Source organism: Larus michahellis, chromosome 7 (assembly GCF_964199755.1).
Source record: "Larus michahellis chromosome 7, bLarMic1.1, whole genome shotgun sequence".
Lineage (NCBI taxonomy): Eukaryota > Metazoa > Chordata > Aves > Charadriiformes > Laridae > Larus > Larus michahellis.
The window spans coordinates 33,912,113-33,925,207 of NC_133902.1; the positions used below are offsets into that span (position 1 = coordinate 33,912,113).

Consider the following 13,095-nt stretch of genomic DNA (forward strand, 5'->3'; position numbering starts at 1 on the left):
CTCACACATGCTCCTCCTCCTCCCCCACTGGAAACCAAGTCTGCAAACCCCATCTCTGCAATATGAAAATAATTCAGGACAGTGTGCCTCATAACAGCGTGTTTGTGGTCAGGGTTCCTCTGAAACTCCCTTCTTTCTCAGATCTGGGGAAGGGCTATCTATAAACGGCCTTTTCTTTCTTAACAGATTTAATGAAGGACTAATAGTGTAAGTCAGAGCAGACACTGTTTGAAGAACAGCCTACAGAGCACGAAGGTGGGAAACACTTGGGGAAAAGCACATCGGGTTACACCGAGGATGGCCCTGCAGAAATGGTGACGCCTTGCCGTGTTGCAGATGGGAGCGGGTGATGCAAAACACATTGTGTTTTCAAGAACACACAAAAAAACCTACATGGACAATTTCATCCGTGGGTACATTGATTACAGAAAGTTTTGGAGATACAAGCATAGATAGATATATATTACTGGAATATTATAGAAGTATAATTCACGAGTGATGTTCAGCCTTATTTTTTTGCATTGTTTGTATGTTTTCTTTACTCCTGGATGGAGCTTCTAAGAAAAGATTTGCGTGAAAACTTCCGCAGAAAATTTTAAGGCTCAAATGGTTAAAATATGTCTCCGAACAAAGTAGTTTATTCTGTTCTGTTTGGTTTACAGATCTACAACACATATGTCCAAATTTGCTTGGGTAAAAGTGAAATTTAACAAAAGATACACTTCTCAACGTAGCACGACATTGTTAAAATTGCACAGAGGGCAAAATAAAACCCTAAGTAATATTTTGAATCATTACTGTCCAGCCAAACACAAATACCAGAAGGCGAGGAAGAAAGCAGGGAGGGAAAAGAAAAGAACAAGAAAAGAAGGACAGAAAACTTGTCTGTGTTGACCAGAATTGGAGGAGTTAAAATATTTCTCACAATAGGAATGCCAGGTCCTGTCATTAGAGGATGGAGTAGGAGCTGCAGTGTTTGTCAAACTGGGAAGTGGCGCGTCAGACGGTTTGGTAGGGAATACAGAAGTTCGGATTAATCTTTAACTCGACACTTTTAGAAAGAGATAAGAATAGTCTTCTCGGAGCGACATGTACCGTCAGGAAGAGATTTTAATGACAACGTTTACAAAAGAAGGATCTCTGTAAATCCAGCGAGGGATTCAACACAGCCGTGTAACTAGAGAGGAGGAAACACGAGGGTTCAGAGCATCGTTCCTTTTTTTCTTTTTTTTTTTTCTTTTTTCTCTCCTTTTTTTTTTTATTTTTTTTTTTTAATTCTCCCCCGTGTTAGTTGTCCCGTTGGTGGCAGGGGGAGGCGGCGGTGCCCCCCCTCCGCCGCGGGCAGAGGGGACGGGCCCGCCCCGCCGGGTGCGGGGGGGAGCGCGGTGGCAGCGCCCGGCCGCTGCCCGCACCCCGCCTCCTCGGCGGCTCCCCTTCGGCTGTCTACATCTGATTGTCAATTTTCTTTCAAAGTTTATTTTTATGAAAAAACAAGAGGAAAAGCTCGGGCTTCCAAAGATGTCTAAAAAATTGATTTATGGTTAGTATAAAGACAACAGTATAAATAACAAAGGAGGCGGCAGCTGCTGCGCGGATTGCTATGGAGACCCTAATGAAATTAGCGCTATCAGAGGGTTTCTAATTTTTTTTGCGTTCTAAGCTTCTAATTTCTTTCCTATTTCAGATAGCCAGAATGTAACTTAAAAACAAAATTAAAAAAAAAAAAAAACATAAAAAAGAAAGAAAATAAAATAGCCCACCGAAATAATAATATGTGCGATAGATACCCAGTCAATAAATAAATGTTAACCTCACCGAGGTTTTTGTATGCAGGATTTGATCTGAAACAAGATGGCCAAGGGCCCCGCTTCGTAGGTCGCCTCCTCAAAGCGGCTGCGCTACCAACTCAAGGTGGCTTCACCCGGCCAAGCCAGCTGCCAGCCAAGCCACCGAGGCCAGCCGGTTAGAAATAAATACTTTTAAAATACTTTCGCTATTATTTTTTTTAAGTGTAACGGCTCTTTGTGTGATGCCACAGTTTGTTTTACTCTATTAATGACTTACGACTTGCTGTCTTAATTAATCCTTACATAAACTACAAACACCAGCCACTGTTACAACTGTTCAAGACTACTCTCTCAACTAGCTCAGACCGAATATACTAAATAGGTGAAATGTAAATCACCACGGACCTGAATCGCTCTCCCGAAGTATTGGTGAAGAAACTCTACAAATACCCACATAAATACATTAAGACGAGGATAAATAATCAGTGATACAAAAATGTCTCGCTTAAAATAATAAATACATATCGTTTAGTCCGATGCGATCCTTACGTTACGGAAGAATCCATAAATTAACTTCTCTGAAATAAGCTTACGCGCGGGCGAGTTCCCACCGCTCACGACTGGTCTAAAACACCTCAGCATGACGCGCTGCTAACGCTACGGCATCTCTAAGACTTACCTTCAAGTACATCATTACCAGCTTATCAGTCCCTCGGTTTGCAGTATATTGCACTGTCATGCTTAAAAACAGCTCTAAGAGAAAGGCTCCTGCTCACGGACCTACTCGGGGCTGCGGAAGAGAGAAGGGAGCTGCTAGGGGAGACACATCCACTAATACTGTTGGCACTCGAGAGCAAAGTCACACTGTCCCGTCAGAAAAGTGAGGTAATGGAGAGGGGAGCGGGCCCCGCCGGCCGCCGCCCCCCCGCTACAGATGCGTGAGCTTGGGGGCCTCCTGCATCCGTCCCTGAGAGGTGTGGTGGGAGGAGAGGTCCGTGTAGGTGGGGTGGGGGTCGCAAGGTCCGTGGTGGTGGCCGCCGGGGATCTGGGCGGCGCAGCTGTAGTCCACGCTGGCGGAGGAGGGGTGCTGCAGGTGCCCCAGGTTGAACATGGGGCCCGAGGCCGGCATGGAGTCCACGAAGTTGCCCCCCACGTAGACGGGGCTGCCCTGCAGGCTGGGGTTGGCGAAGCCGCCGCCGCCGCCGCTCTGCATGGGGTGGGGGTCGTACTCCGCGCCCGCGTAGCGCTTCTGCTGCGGCAGGCAGCTGCTCAGCGGCGCCGTGTAGGCGGCCAGCCCGTACATGCTCTGCTGGGACTTGGCGAAGGAGGTGGGCGAGGGCGCGTCGTAGCTGAGGCTGTTGACGCTGGGGAGCTGGCTGGAGTAGCCGACGTGGTTGGGGCCGCTCAGGGGGGGGCTGCGGTCCGGGGACTGTCCGACGGGGGAGTGCATGATGCCTTTGGCTTTCTGGTCCTTTTTGTACTTCATCCGGCGGTTCTGGAACCAGATCTTGATCTGCCGCTCGGTCAGGTTGAGCAGGTTGGCCATCTCCACCCGGCGCGGCCGGCACAGGTAGCGGTTGAAGTGGAACTCCTTCTCCAGCTCCACCAGCTGCGCGCTGGTGTAGGCTGTGCGCACCCGCTTGGACGCCGGCCCGGGGGGGCTCTTGTCCTCGCAGCTCTCTCCTGCGGGGAAAAGGCACAAAGAGACGTTGGTCCCCCCCCGAAAGCCCCCACCACCACCACCTCCCTGTCCGGGGTCCCTCGAAGCCCCGCCGCCCCCTCCCGCTCTGCCGGCGCCCGGAGAGGGGGCGCAGGGAGCCCGGGGGCGGCCTCCCATCCCTCCCCGCCCTGTATACACACACCCCCCCGCCCTGTATACACACACCCCCCCGCAGCTGCCTCCCCCCGGGGGCGCCCAGCGGCCGCCCGTCCAGGCGCTGCCGGGACCCGTCGGGGCCGCGCCTGCCGCCGCTGGGCTGGCAGGGGGAGCGGGGTGGGAGCCCCCCGCCTGCCCCACCTGCAGAGCCCGGTAGGGCTGGGACCCCCAAGCCGGGAATGGGGGCGGTGGTAGAAGGAGGAGAAGAGGACAAGGCGCAGGGCCGGGGGGCTCAGCCCGAAGGGTTCATCCCGAGGGGCTCAGCCCGGCTCCCCGGGCGGGCAATAGGCCGGGGCGGGTGGGAGGCATGTCGGGCTACCTGAGGGGGCGCAGGTGCTTTTCTGCTTGGAGTTCTGCCGGGACTCCTTCATCCAGGGGAATATCTGCTTGCTGAGGGTGGCGGTGGCCGAGCCCGAGGAGTTGGGGCCCCCCTTGGCTTTTTTCGGAGGGGGTGCGCTCGGAGGGGGGTTGGGCGGGGAGGAGGGCGGCAGAGCCGGGGGCTGCTGCTCGCCGATGCCCGGAGGCTGGCTGCCCCCGGGGCCCCCCCCGGCCGTCCGCATGCAGCTGCCGCTCAGCTCGCTGCCCTTGTGGGCCGGGGCGCGGCCGGGCGCCGAGCCCTGGACGGAGCAGGCGGAGCCGGGGTACTCGCCGTCCAGGCCGGCCTGGCCGTAGGGCTGGTGGGCCGCGCCGTAGGGGTAGGCGTCGGCCTTGCTGTAGGTGTAGCCCCCGAAGAGCCCCGCGTTGTCGTAGTAGGCGGCTTTCTGCATCCTCCGCTCTGCGATCGCCGAGGCCCGCGGCCCCCGCTCAAATAACATTGACCGCCGCCCCGCGCCTCACGTCGTCGGCCCGGGCCACTCGCAGCCACCTGGGGAGGGGGACAGCGGGGACACAAAAGAGACCTTCAGTGTGGGGGGCACCGGCCGGGAGCCCGTCACGCCCTGCACCCCAGCACCCCACGCCTCGGCTGGGGGAGTGGGCCCGAGGGCAGCAGGGAAGGAGCGGGGACACCAGGAGACACCAGGGAAGGACCAGGAGACATCAAGGAAGAAGCAGGGGAGACCAGATTAGGAGCGGGGGATATCAAGGAAGGAACAGGGGACACCAGAGAAGGACCAAGGGACACCGGAGAAGGAGCAGGGGATATCAAGGAAAGAGCAGGAGACACCACAGAAGGATCAGAAAGCATCAAGGAAAGAGCAAGGGGACACCAGAGAAGGACCAGAGTCGCTAGGGATGGAGCAAGGGACACTAGAGAAGGAGCAGGATCACCGGGCAGGGGTCAGGTCAAACCCGGGAAGGACCAGGGCACACCAGGGAGAGAGCAGGGCACGCTAGGGAAGGACTAGAGGACAGCAGGGAAGGAGCGATGGTGCTGGGGGAACGGGGACACATTGGCAGGACTTCCTAGAGGCCACTTTCTTGGGGCATTTGGGGGAATGTTTTCTTGCTTTTGTACTGACCGTTCCCGCAGGGGTTTCTCTGGGCGGGGGCTCTCAGTGAGCGCGGCGAGGCCGCGCTGGGTGATGTCCCCAGGGACCCACAGGCCCGCTTCGGCCGAGACCCCCCCACACCCCCCCCCGCGCCCCCTCTCCCGCCCGGCCGCCACGCGTGCGCAGGGCTGACATGATGGATGGAGCCCGGGCTGCGGCCGGGCAGGGGCAGAAAAATCCCGTCCCCTTTGTAAACCCGGCCTCCTTCTTCCCCCGGATTCCTCCGGAGTTAAAGTATAACCGGCGCCATTCACTCCCTTCACTTTGCACTATAAAGGAAGTCGCAGGTCAGCTCCCCTATTTTAATTCGGTGATGAATTAAATTCCCTCGTCCAACGTTTCTCATCCCTTTTATTTGTCCCCAGTAGGAAGAACCTGAGGCACTGGAGATAATTTTTAGGGGTTTCTATTTTTTTTTTTTTTGCAGCCTGCAAACTTATGGCGCTCCCCTCCCGCCCCCGAGATCAGGCTGCTCTGACCGAAAACGCGCGGACAGCCCGGAGTCCCCTCAGGGCAGACGTTTTGGGGCAGGGTGCTGTTACCTTTCCCCTGGCCGCACCCGAAATTTCTCTGCGCTTGTTGCAAGATAGAAACTTGTCTGCAATTTTGTTGCGGCTTTTTAATATTCCCTGCTCTTATTTTTCTTGCCGGAGAGGGGTTTTCTCCGACATTTTTAGGAATTTTGTAAATTAGCACATACTTCACCTGGCAATATAGGCCTGAAACTCAACGTATCTTAAGAGTTCAATGTATTTCTGCAGGGTTTAAGCCTATTAACATACCAGAGAAGAGTAGCTAGAAATGTTTTAACACTGTCCGATAATTATCATTTTCCCAACTATACTTAAGAAATACTAACAAGGTACGGCTCTTTCTCCTCTAGCAATTGGTACTGCCAAGTACCGCTGATATGTTCTCTAAAATTCACCGGGAAACACGTCTGTATAACTCAGAATAATCTCAGCGAGCTGCGATCCGCGGCCGCTCTCGACGATTTATCCCCTGCCACAAAACGCCGGGGTCCTTTTCTTCCCTGAACAAAAGCTTGGGATGATCTACGAAGCTGATGGAAATGGGAAAAGAGCTATTTTCCTCTCCTGGCAAATTTGAGTATAAAATGTCTATGGAAATGGACGGTGGCGATTCAGATGAGTTTTAATGCGCTGTGATAATCTTGAGGAGCCTTTGAAGTATTTTTTTGTGCAAAATAACTCTCTCTCTCGTTTTCCACTTCTGTCATCTACATTTTTGGGAGTGGTCTGGACTGAGGACTTTTGTTAGCACAACACTGCCTTAAGCGTAGGTTTTTATGTGCCTTGTAAAATATAGTTCCCAAAAGAATACGCAGAATCTTAAGAAAGAATATTGCTGTTAAGCTGTTAAAAGCCTTATTTCTTTTCTGAAATACCAACTGCTTGTGAACTCTGCTTGAACCTAAAAAGGAGGCTATGGGCCATAAATCACATGGACAATGCTCAACTGTTTGGTGGCTCATCTTTAGATCTTAAAAAGAGAGAGAGGGAGAGAAAGAGGGAGAGAGACCTTTCCAGGTTTTGATTTTCCACGAGTGCAGGGCCCGGGGTGATGTTTTTATAGGGTAACACCAAAGCAGGGGCTCAACACTTGGTGGTTTGGCCAGAAACAGCCTCCAGGAAAAAAAGAAAAAAAAAAAAAAAGGAAAAAAAAAAAGTGACATCCAAATGGTGAGGCCGAGCCGTGGGAGGTGGGTTCGGAGGCACCGAGGGTAGGAAACCGCAAAGTATCCATGTCTGCGTTTCAGATTTCCCTTCCTCCTCTCCAGAAAGGTTAACCTCATCTGAACTGCTAGGCGTTGCACACGATAATGGGGGTCTTTGTCCCGCCACGGGTTCACAGCGCTTTTGGAGGTTACCGACCCTCTCGGGGCTCTGTCTGGGGGAGCAGCCGGCAGCCCACGCACCCACCCGCCCCACGCGTGTGCGCGGAGCGCGGCCGGCCCACGCCGACACCGGCCCGGCGCTGCCAGCCGCTTCCCTCCCGACACTTCCATATTAAGCAATGCTCTACTAAAACTTCCACTACACTTAATTCTGCCTAGGATCAATATCTAATATGATACCGAATAAATAAGAGGCGGTGAGAGCGGCCGGCGGAGCGGTTATTAAAGCAGCCGGAGCTCTCAGGGTGCATATCAATGCACCTGTCATTGCGGTTTGTAACAAAATTTATGACTGCTAGCGCCGTGGCAGTAAACGCTCCGGCCAGGAATGAAAAGGAAAACACTTCCCAAGCCCCGGCACTTTCAGAAGTGCAAAGCAGCCGGCGCGTAGGAGGGAGCCCGGCAAAAGAATCCCCCGCTCGGCACGTTTCCCGGCGGCCGGCCCGGGGCAGCCCCGTATATAAGGAAAGCACCGGAGCCGCCGCCGGACCCGGTGGCCGCGCCGGGCGACGGGCAGCCTCTGCCCCGGGCGGGCCGTCGGGCACCTACTGCCTGGGGCTACGCCTGAGCCGGGGGACGTGGGGGTGGGGGGTGTCTCGCCTTCGTGGGGACTGAGAGCACCGGGGATCACGGAGGAGCGGCGGGGGAAGGGGGGCTGGCTGCAGCACTGAGCGGTGGCTACCGTGGGGCCTCTTATACCAGCCCCCACTCTGGGGAGCCACCCGCTCCCCCGGCTGAGTCCAGGGGCTTGGCTGCTCCCCATCTGGTCTGGGCTCCCTCTGGCCACGGGCCGCTCTCGGAGGGGCTTTCTGCGGACTGCTACCGATTTGGCGCGGAGGGCAGCGGCAGGCCCCGGGTGTCCGCGGCGGCGGGGGTCCCCGTGCCCGCCGAGCAGCGCTCCCCACTCCGTGGGGCCGGGCTGTGTTCCCTGCGAATGGGTCTGTCGCGCTGGGGGAAGCGAGAGACGGATGGAAAAGGAAATTTAGAGAACTCACCACACTTACGTTTTTTCTTGATTTTTGACTTTAACTGTGTGGGTAGGATCTTCAGGTTCCTTTGGATAATCCGTGGGCACGGACCTGCAACAGAAGTGAGAACCCTCAGCGGAAACTGCTTTGTTTTGGACTTTCTTCCTTAGGACTTCGTTAATAAATGCACCTCTCGTCCGCAGCCCCTCACCGTGTCTCTCCGTCCGCGTCAGATCTTTTACCAGACAAAGGGCAGATGCTTCTCTTCATTTATTAATAGCGCTTTGAGAGAGGCGGGGAGCAAAGAAACGAGCAAAATACCGCGGCTGCGGGCAGGACCCGAGCAGGGCGGCCTGCGGCAGCCGCTCCGCCAGGCCCCGAGCATCGGCCGCGGAGCCGCCCCTGCCTCCTCGGGCCGCCCGGGCCGAGGCGCGGAGAGGCAGCGCACGGCGGGACGGGAGCGGCATCGCCGGGGAGCTGCCGTCACCCCCGTCGGTGACAGCCACCGCACCCGCGGTGCGCTCCGCGGGAATGGAGCTAGCGCGGGTCTCTCTCCTTTCCTCCCACCAGCCCCCGGGTAAGACAGAGAGAAAGATAAGCGAAGAAACCCCAGCGCTGGAAATAAAGCCGCAAATATTTGCGGCTCCAAATGAGCATTTTGCATTTGCTGTGTAACATGTCGACTCAGGACTTTAAGAATTTAAGAGAGCCAGAAAATCCCCCACAAAGAAGCCCAGGTCATTATAAAGACGATATCTAGCCACCATAAGCCTTTGAAATGACCTTTGGCTCGTATAGCAATAACTCACCACTTAATGAACAACCAACGGAAGCGCCTCCAATAGCTCACAACACAACAGACCTTACAACTTTCCACCAAGTCTTCTCTCTCCCTACCCGAACCCAGTAGGATGCAACATTCCCCCTCCAAATCACCTTAATTTATGCTGGCAAACTGGAGTTAAGGAAGTGGAGCTTCATGATTACACATGATGCTCACTCAGGTTCTTGGCCCGGGCCTGTCCCGGTAACGTCTTATATAATATATTCACGTGGGCGTACGTCAACTTTAAGTGCTTTATTTTTTTTAAAGAGGGTTCATTAGAAATAGCACTTTAGAGGGTGTGTGAAGGCAGCGTAAGTTGCGTTGCACCTTAGCCCCTGAGCGGAGAAATCATAATAGTGCAAACCGAGTCATTGTTAGCCGCTGTTGATTAACACGGTAAGTTTTCATTTTGTGCCTAATTAATTATCGACTTCTCGTCCCTTTCCGAAGAGGCTCCTCAGCCTCACACGCGGTAGCCTTTTTGCTCCAGACATGCTTTGCTTGGTGAGAGCTTGACCAAATACTGACATTTCCACGGCCACAGGAATAGCCCCCAAAGTTTGTTCTGCCGAGAGGGGAGTCCGGGCACGCCGGGGTTGCGCCCTGCTCCTACACAGCCGACCTCGGAGAAGAAGTTGCCAGAGCTAAAACCCAGGGAAATCTTTAGAATTATTCAGGCGTGGGCCCAATATAGGTATTATTGAAATTTTAGGTGAAGTTATAAGTGAGTGCTTCCATCGAGCCAAATGAAATGCTGCTTGCAGTAATTGGATTCAGCTGACTAACTTGGCAGGCCAGCAGCTTGGAGGCATACAGCTAAGAAAAATGTTCACTGCCTTTAACTTCTGATCGAGCAGAGCAACACGCAACAGAAAAGGGGTAAAAAAGAAAAAAAAAAAAAAGAAAAGAAAAGAAAAAAATCCACATAACAAAAAACCACCCCACTTTCTCGCCTTCCCCTCGCCTCCCTGTCCCGCGGGACACCTCGGCCCCCGCGGAGGACTAGCCCGGGTGACTCGGGGCGGGCAGGGTCCGGTCCTGCTCGCCAGCACAAAGCCGGGCTCTACGCGGGGACTCTAATAAACATAACCGAGAGTTCCCCCGGGCTCCAGGCAGGCCACAAGACAGCGTGAAGAGGCGCTCCTGGGAGAGCCGGGCTGGTTGCAACAGCCCAAGAGGGAGCTGAGCTGCAAATGTACGCGGGGAGGCTGTGTGGCCGCTTCCAGCCCCCCCAGTCCGCCCAGAGAGGCACCGGTGTCCCCCCCCAGGCACCTTCCCACCGCCTTATTGATCAAACCGCACAAATGCAGGGCAAGAAACTTCTCGGTTAGATAAATATCACGCCGTGCTTCAAACAGCGTGTGTAACTCGAAGGCACGAGCATACCGGTAATATCAACACTAAAACAACTGGGGGAGGAAAACAACAGCCACTGAGGAACACGAATGGACGGCGAGGGGAAAAAGGTACGGGTAGGCACTTGGCAGGAATATTTAAGAGACCCTATGTAGGGGCTACATTACCGATGAGCCTTTTTTAAATCGCCCTTTACAAATCAACACGGCTACCCCCTGCCCCGCTATCCACGGCAACGCATTAACGTGATGCTCAATCTTACTTTGGCAATGGGGAGCATCTAGCAAAGTTGTCTCTCCGTTGTTTCTTGACTTCTTTGTAATTCCCTTCCTGAAACCACCGAAAATTGGGGATAGGATAGGGATAAACGTCTTCCCCTTTGGGATGGAGTCCACTTTTTTTTTTATTTAAAGAGCATAATAAAAAGAAGATGCAGCTTAAAACGTCCAAGGAGGTGGAGACCAATCCATGCATTTCCAGCCGTTATGGGCAGAGATTGCAAACAAATTCCAGACAGTCTCTGAGTAAAGGCGATAATGCAGCCCCTGTGGTTAAAGGTCCCATTTTGTCATGCAGTTGCTTACCTGTGTATCAATTTATCATAAACCTGGGCTCCTCACTTTTCAGGATCTGCGCTTGCAGTTCTTAGAACATATCCTTCACCCTTTGTCTGCAGACAATACTCTCCTAAACGTGATCTTGCGGTTTTACAGATATTTCCACACACCAGAATTCCCGATAGAACGAAAAGAGGCTCAGGCTCAACTACCAATAAAAGAGAGCGAGTGGAAATCGGAATTTGTTGGGCTTTAAAAAAAAAAAAAAAAAAAAAAAACAACACACAACCCTTTAGCCATCAGCCTCCAGGAACCAAAGGCAGCAATTGGCCGGCTCGTGGTTTGTTTTGGTTTTAAATCGTGCGGCCATTGATGAATTTGGGGGGCGAGCAGGAGAAACCCCTTTATAATCAGAAATATAGGCACTGCCTTAAAATACAGGCATATTCACCCACGTGACCGCGGGAGCAGCTCGCCGGGGCCGGGGCTGCCGCGCTCCCTGCGCCCCCGCGCAGCGGGGCTGCCGCGCCGGCCCCCGCGCACCCCTCCGCGCTCCGCGCACCGACCCGCGCCGCCGACACCGCACTCCTCCCGCAGAGTTCCGCGCCGCTCCGCACTGCTCCGCGGAGGCCGGCGGCGGCGGCGGCGGCCGCACTTACGCGCCCCGCGGGGCCGGCGGAGCCGGGGAAAAGGTGAATTCCGCGGGATGATCCCAGGGCGCAGAAACTGCCGACGGAGAAAGAGGAGGTATTTGGGACCGGCTGCAGCTGAGAGTCTGCGCCAGGGGCAGCTCCGCAGCAGCGCTGCTCTGGCGGAAAGGCGCTGGAGCTCACTGACTGGCGAGCGCGAATTTTTTCTTTCTCCTCCGTGCCGGGAAGATGCGGGGCAGCGGGGACTACCCCTGTCTGGAGGCTAAAGAAGCGTTTGGGGGGGGGGGGGGGGAAGAAACAACAAAAACCAAAAACCCAAACCTCATGACATTTGTGCGTGTGTGTGTCTGCCCTGAGCCTGCCTCGCTTCTCCGTGTGTGTGAAGAGACATAGAGCAAACCCGATGTATATCCGTCATGTGTGCCCACAAAGCTTCCCAACAATTCCAGTTCGGCAGGAAAAAAAAATTTATATTAGCTCCTCTGTTTGATTTTTTCTAACATATCTGTAGCTATAAATACACCACACCTAATCTAACATCTGCTATGATTTCATTACCATCCAAAGCATGGGGATGTGACAGTAACGTATTACCTTACAATACTAACCGTAAGTGCATTGTAACATTTATCTAAATTACATTGCTTTTCCTGACTTTGCAAACCAGTTATAAAAAGATTGGAGTCCAGTGATGGAAACATAAGTTCAATGTAAATTATTGTGTACGGCTTCGGATTTATAATCCTATATTTCTTCCAAATGATGCACTTAAATCTCGCCTCAAGTAAGAGGTAATGGTTCTTTATATCCTTTTCCGTCAGCCATATATTTCGACGTCTGGGTAGTTTTGCAGAGCCCCCCGCGCTCGCGTGTCTGTGTGTACATACAGCAACCCCTACACGCACAGCGTGTTCTGCATACTTGTGTACATACACACAAAGCCGAACATAATTCTGGCCGCTGTTTAGACATTTTGGATGACGGAGAGGTCTTTCGCTTCCTACACAAAAGTGCGAGGGAGAAGTTGGGCACCGGTCGAGCAAAGAGCACGAAGAGGATTCAGAAGAAAATGCCTTTTTGGAGAACAGTTTGGAACCCCCCCGGAAAAGAAAGCCCCACAGCCCTCGGGTGTCTTTAGGGCTTAAAAAAAGAAAAAAAAAAAAAGCGAAATTTAATATGAAAATGGAAGACGGCTGAAAGAAAAGAGCACCTTCGCCACCGTCACCAGAATTAAGACATCGTAAAGGGAACTGAAAAAAGTATTAAGGAAATGTTAATCCTTTGGCTGGTGGGACTCCAGCTTTGCGTGAATTTGTCTCCAGTAAAGGATCTAAGACTTCTTCAATCGAAGCATATGTTCATAGAGCAATAAAACAGAAAGATTTACAGTCTCCGCCCGCCCCCCAGCAGCCTCGCACCCTTTCAGGAATTACTTATGATGATTTATAACAACAACTCCGGCAATTGTCAAACTGATAAAATAGCCCGGGCTATATGCGGGAATAAACGCTCTTATGAAAGGGCTGCGATTTATGTTCGGGTCCGTTTTACTGCGTGTCTTGGTGGAGTTTGGTTTCTTTCCCGGACCAACGGGATAATATAAAACTTCATTGATAAAAACGTAGGAGTTCTCGTGAAGTAGCAAATCTGTTCCTTAGTCACTACCA

At 53.2% G+C, this 13,095-nt stretch overlaps 1 protein-coding gene across 1 annotated transcript; it reads right to left on the reverse strand.

The window, feature by feature from the left end:
- Positions 1-1,159: 1,159 nt before the first annotated feature.
- Positions 1,160-4,478, reverse strand: HOXD3 (homeobox D3). The gene is made up of 2 exons (XM_074594486.1): positions 3,983-4,478; positions 1,160-3,470 (listed from the first exon to the last, which is right to left on the reverse strand). The coding sequence occupies exons 1-2, from the start codon at positions 4,476-4,478 to the stop codon at positions 2,716-2,718; spliced, it is 1,251 nt and encodes a 416-aa protein (XP_074450587.1). The 3' UTR covers positions 1,160-2,715.
- Between the last annotated feature and the right edge of the window lie 8,617 nt (positions 4,479-13,095).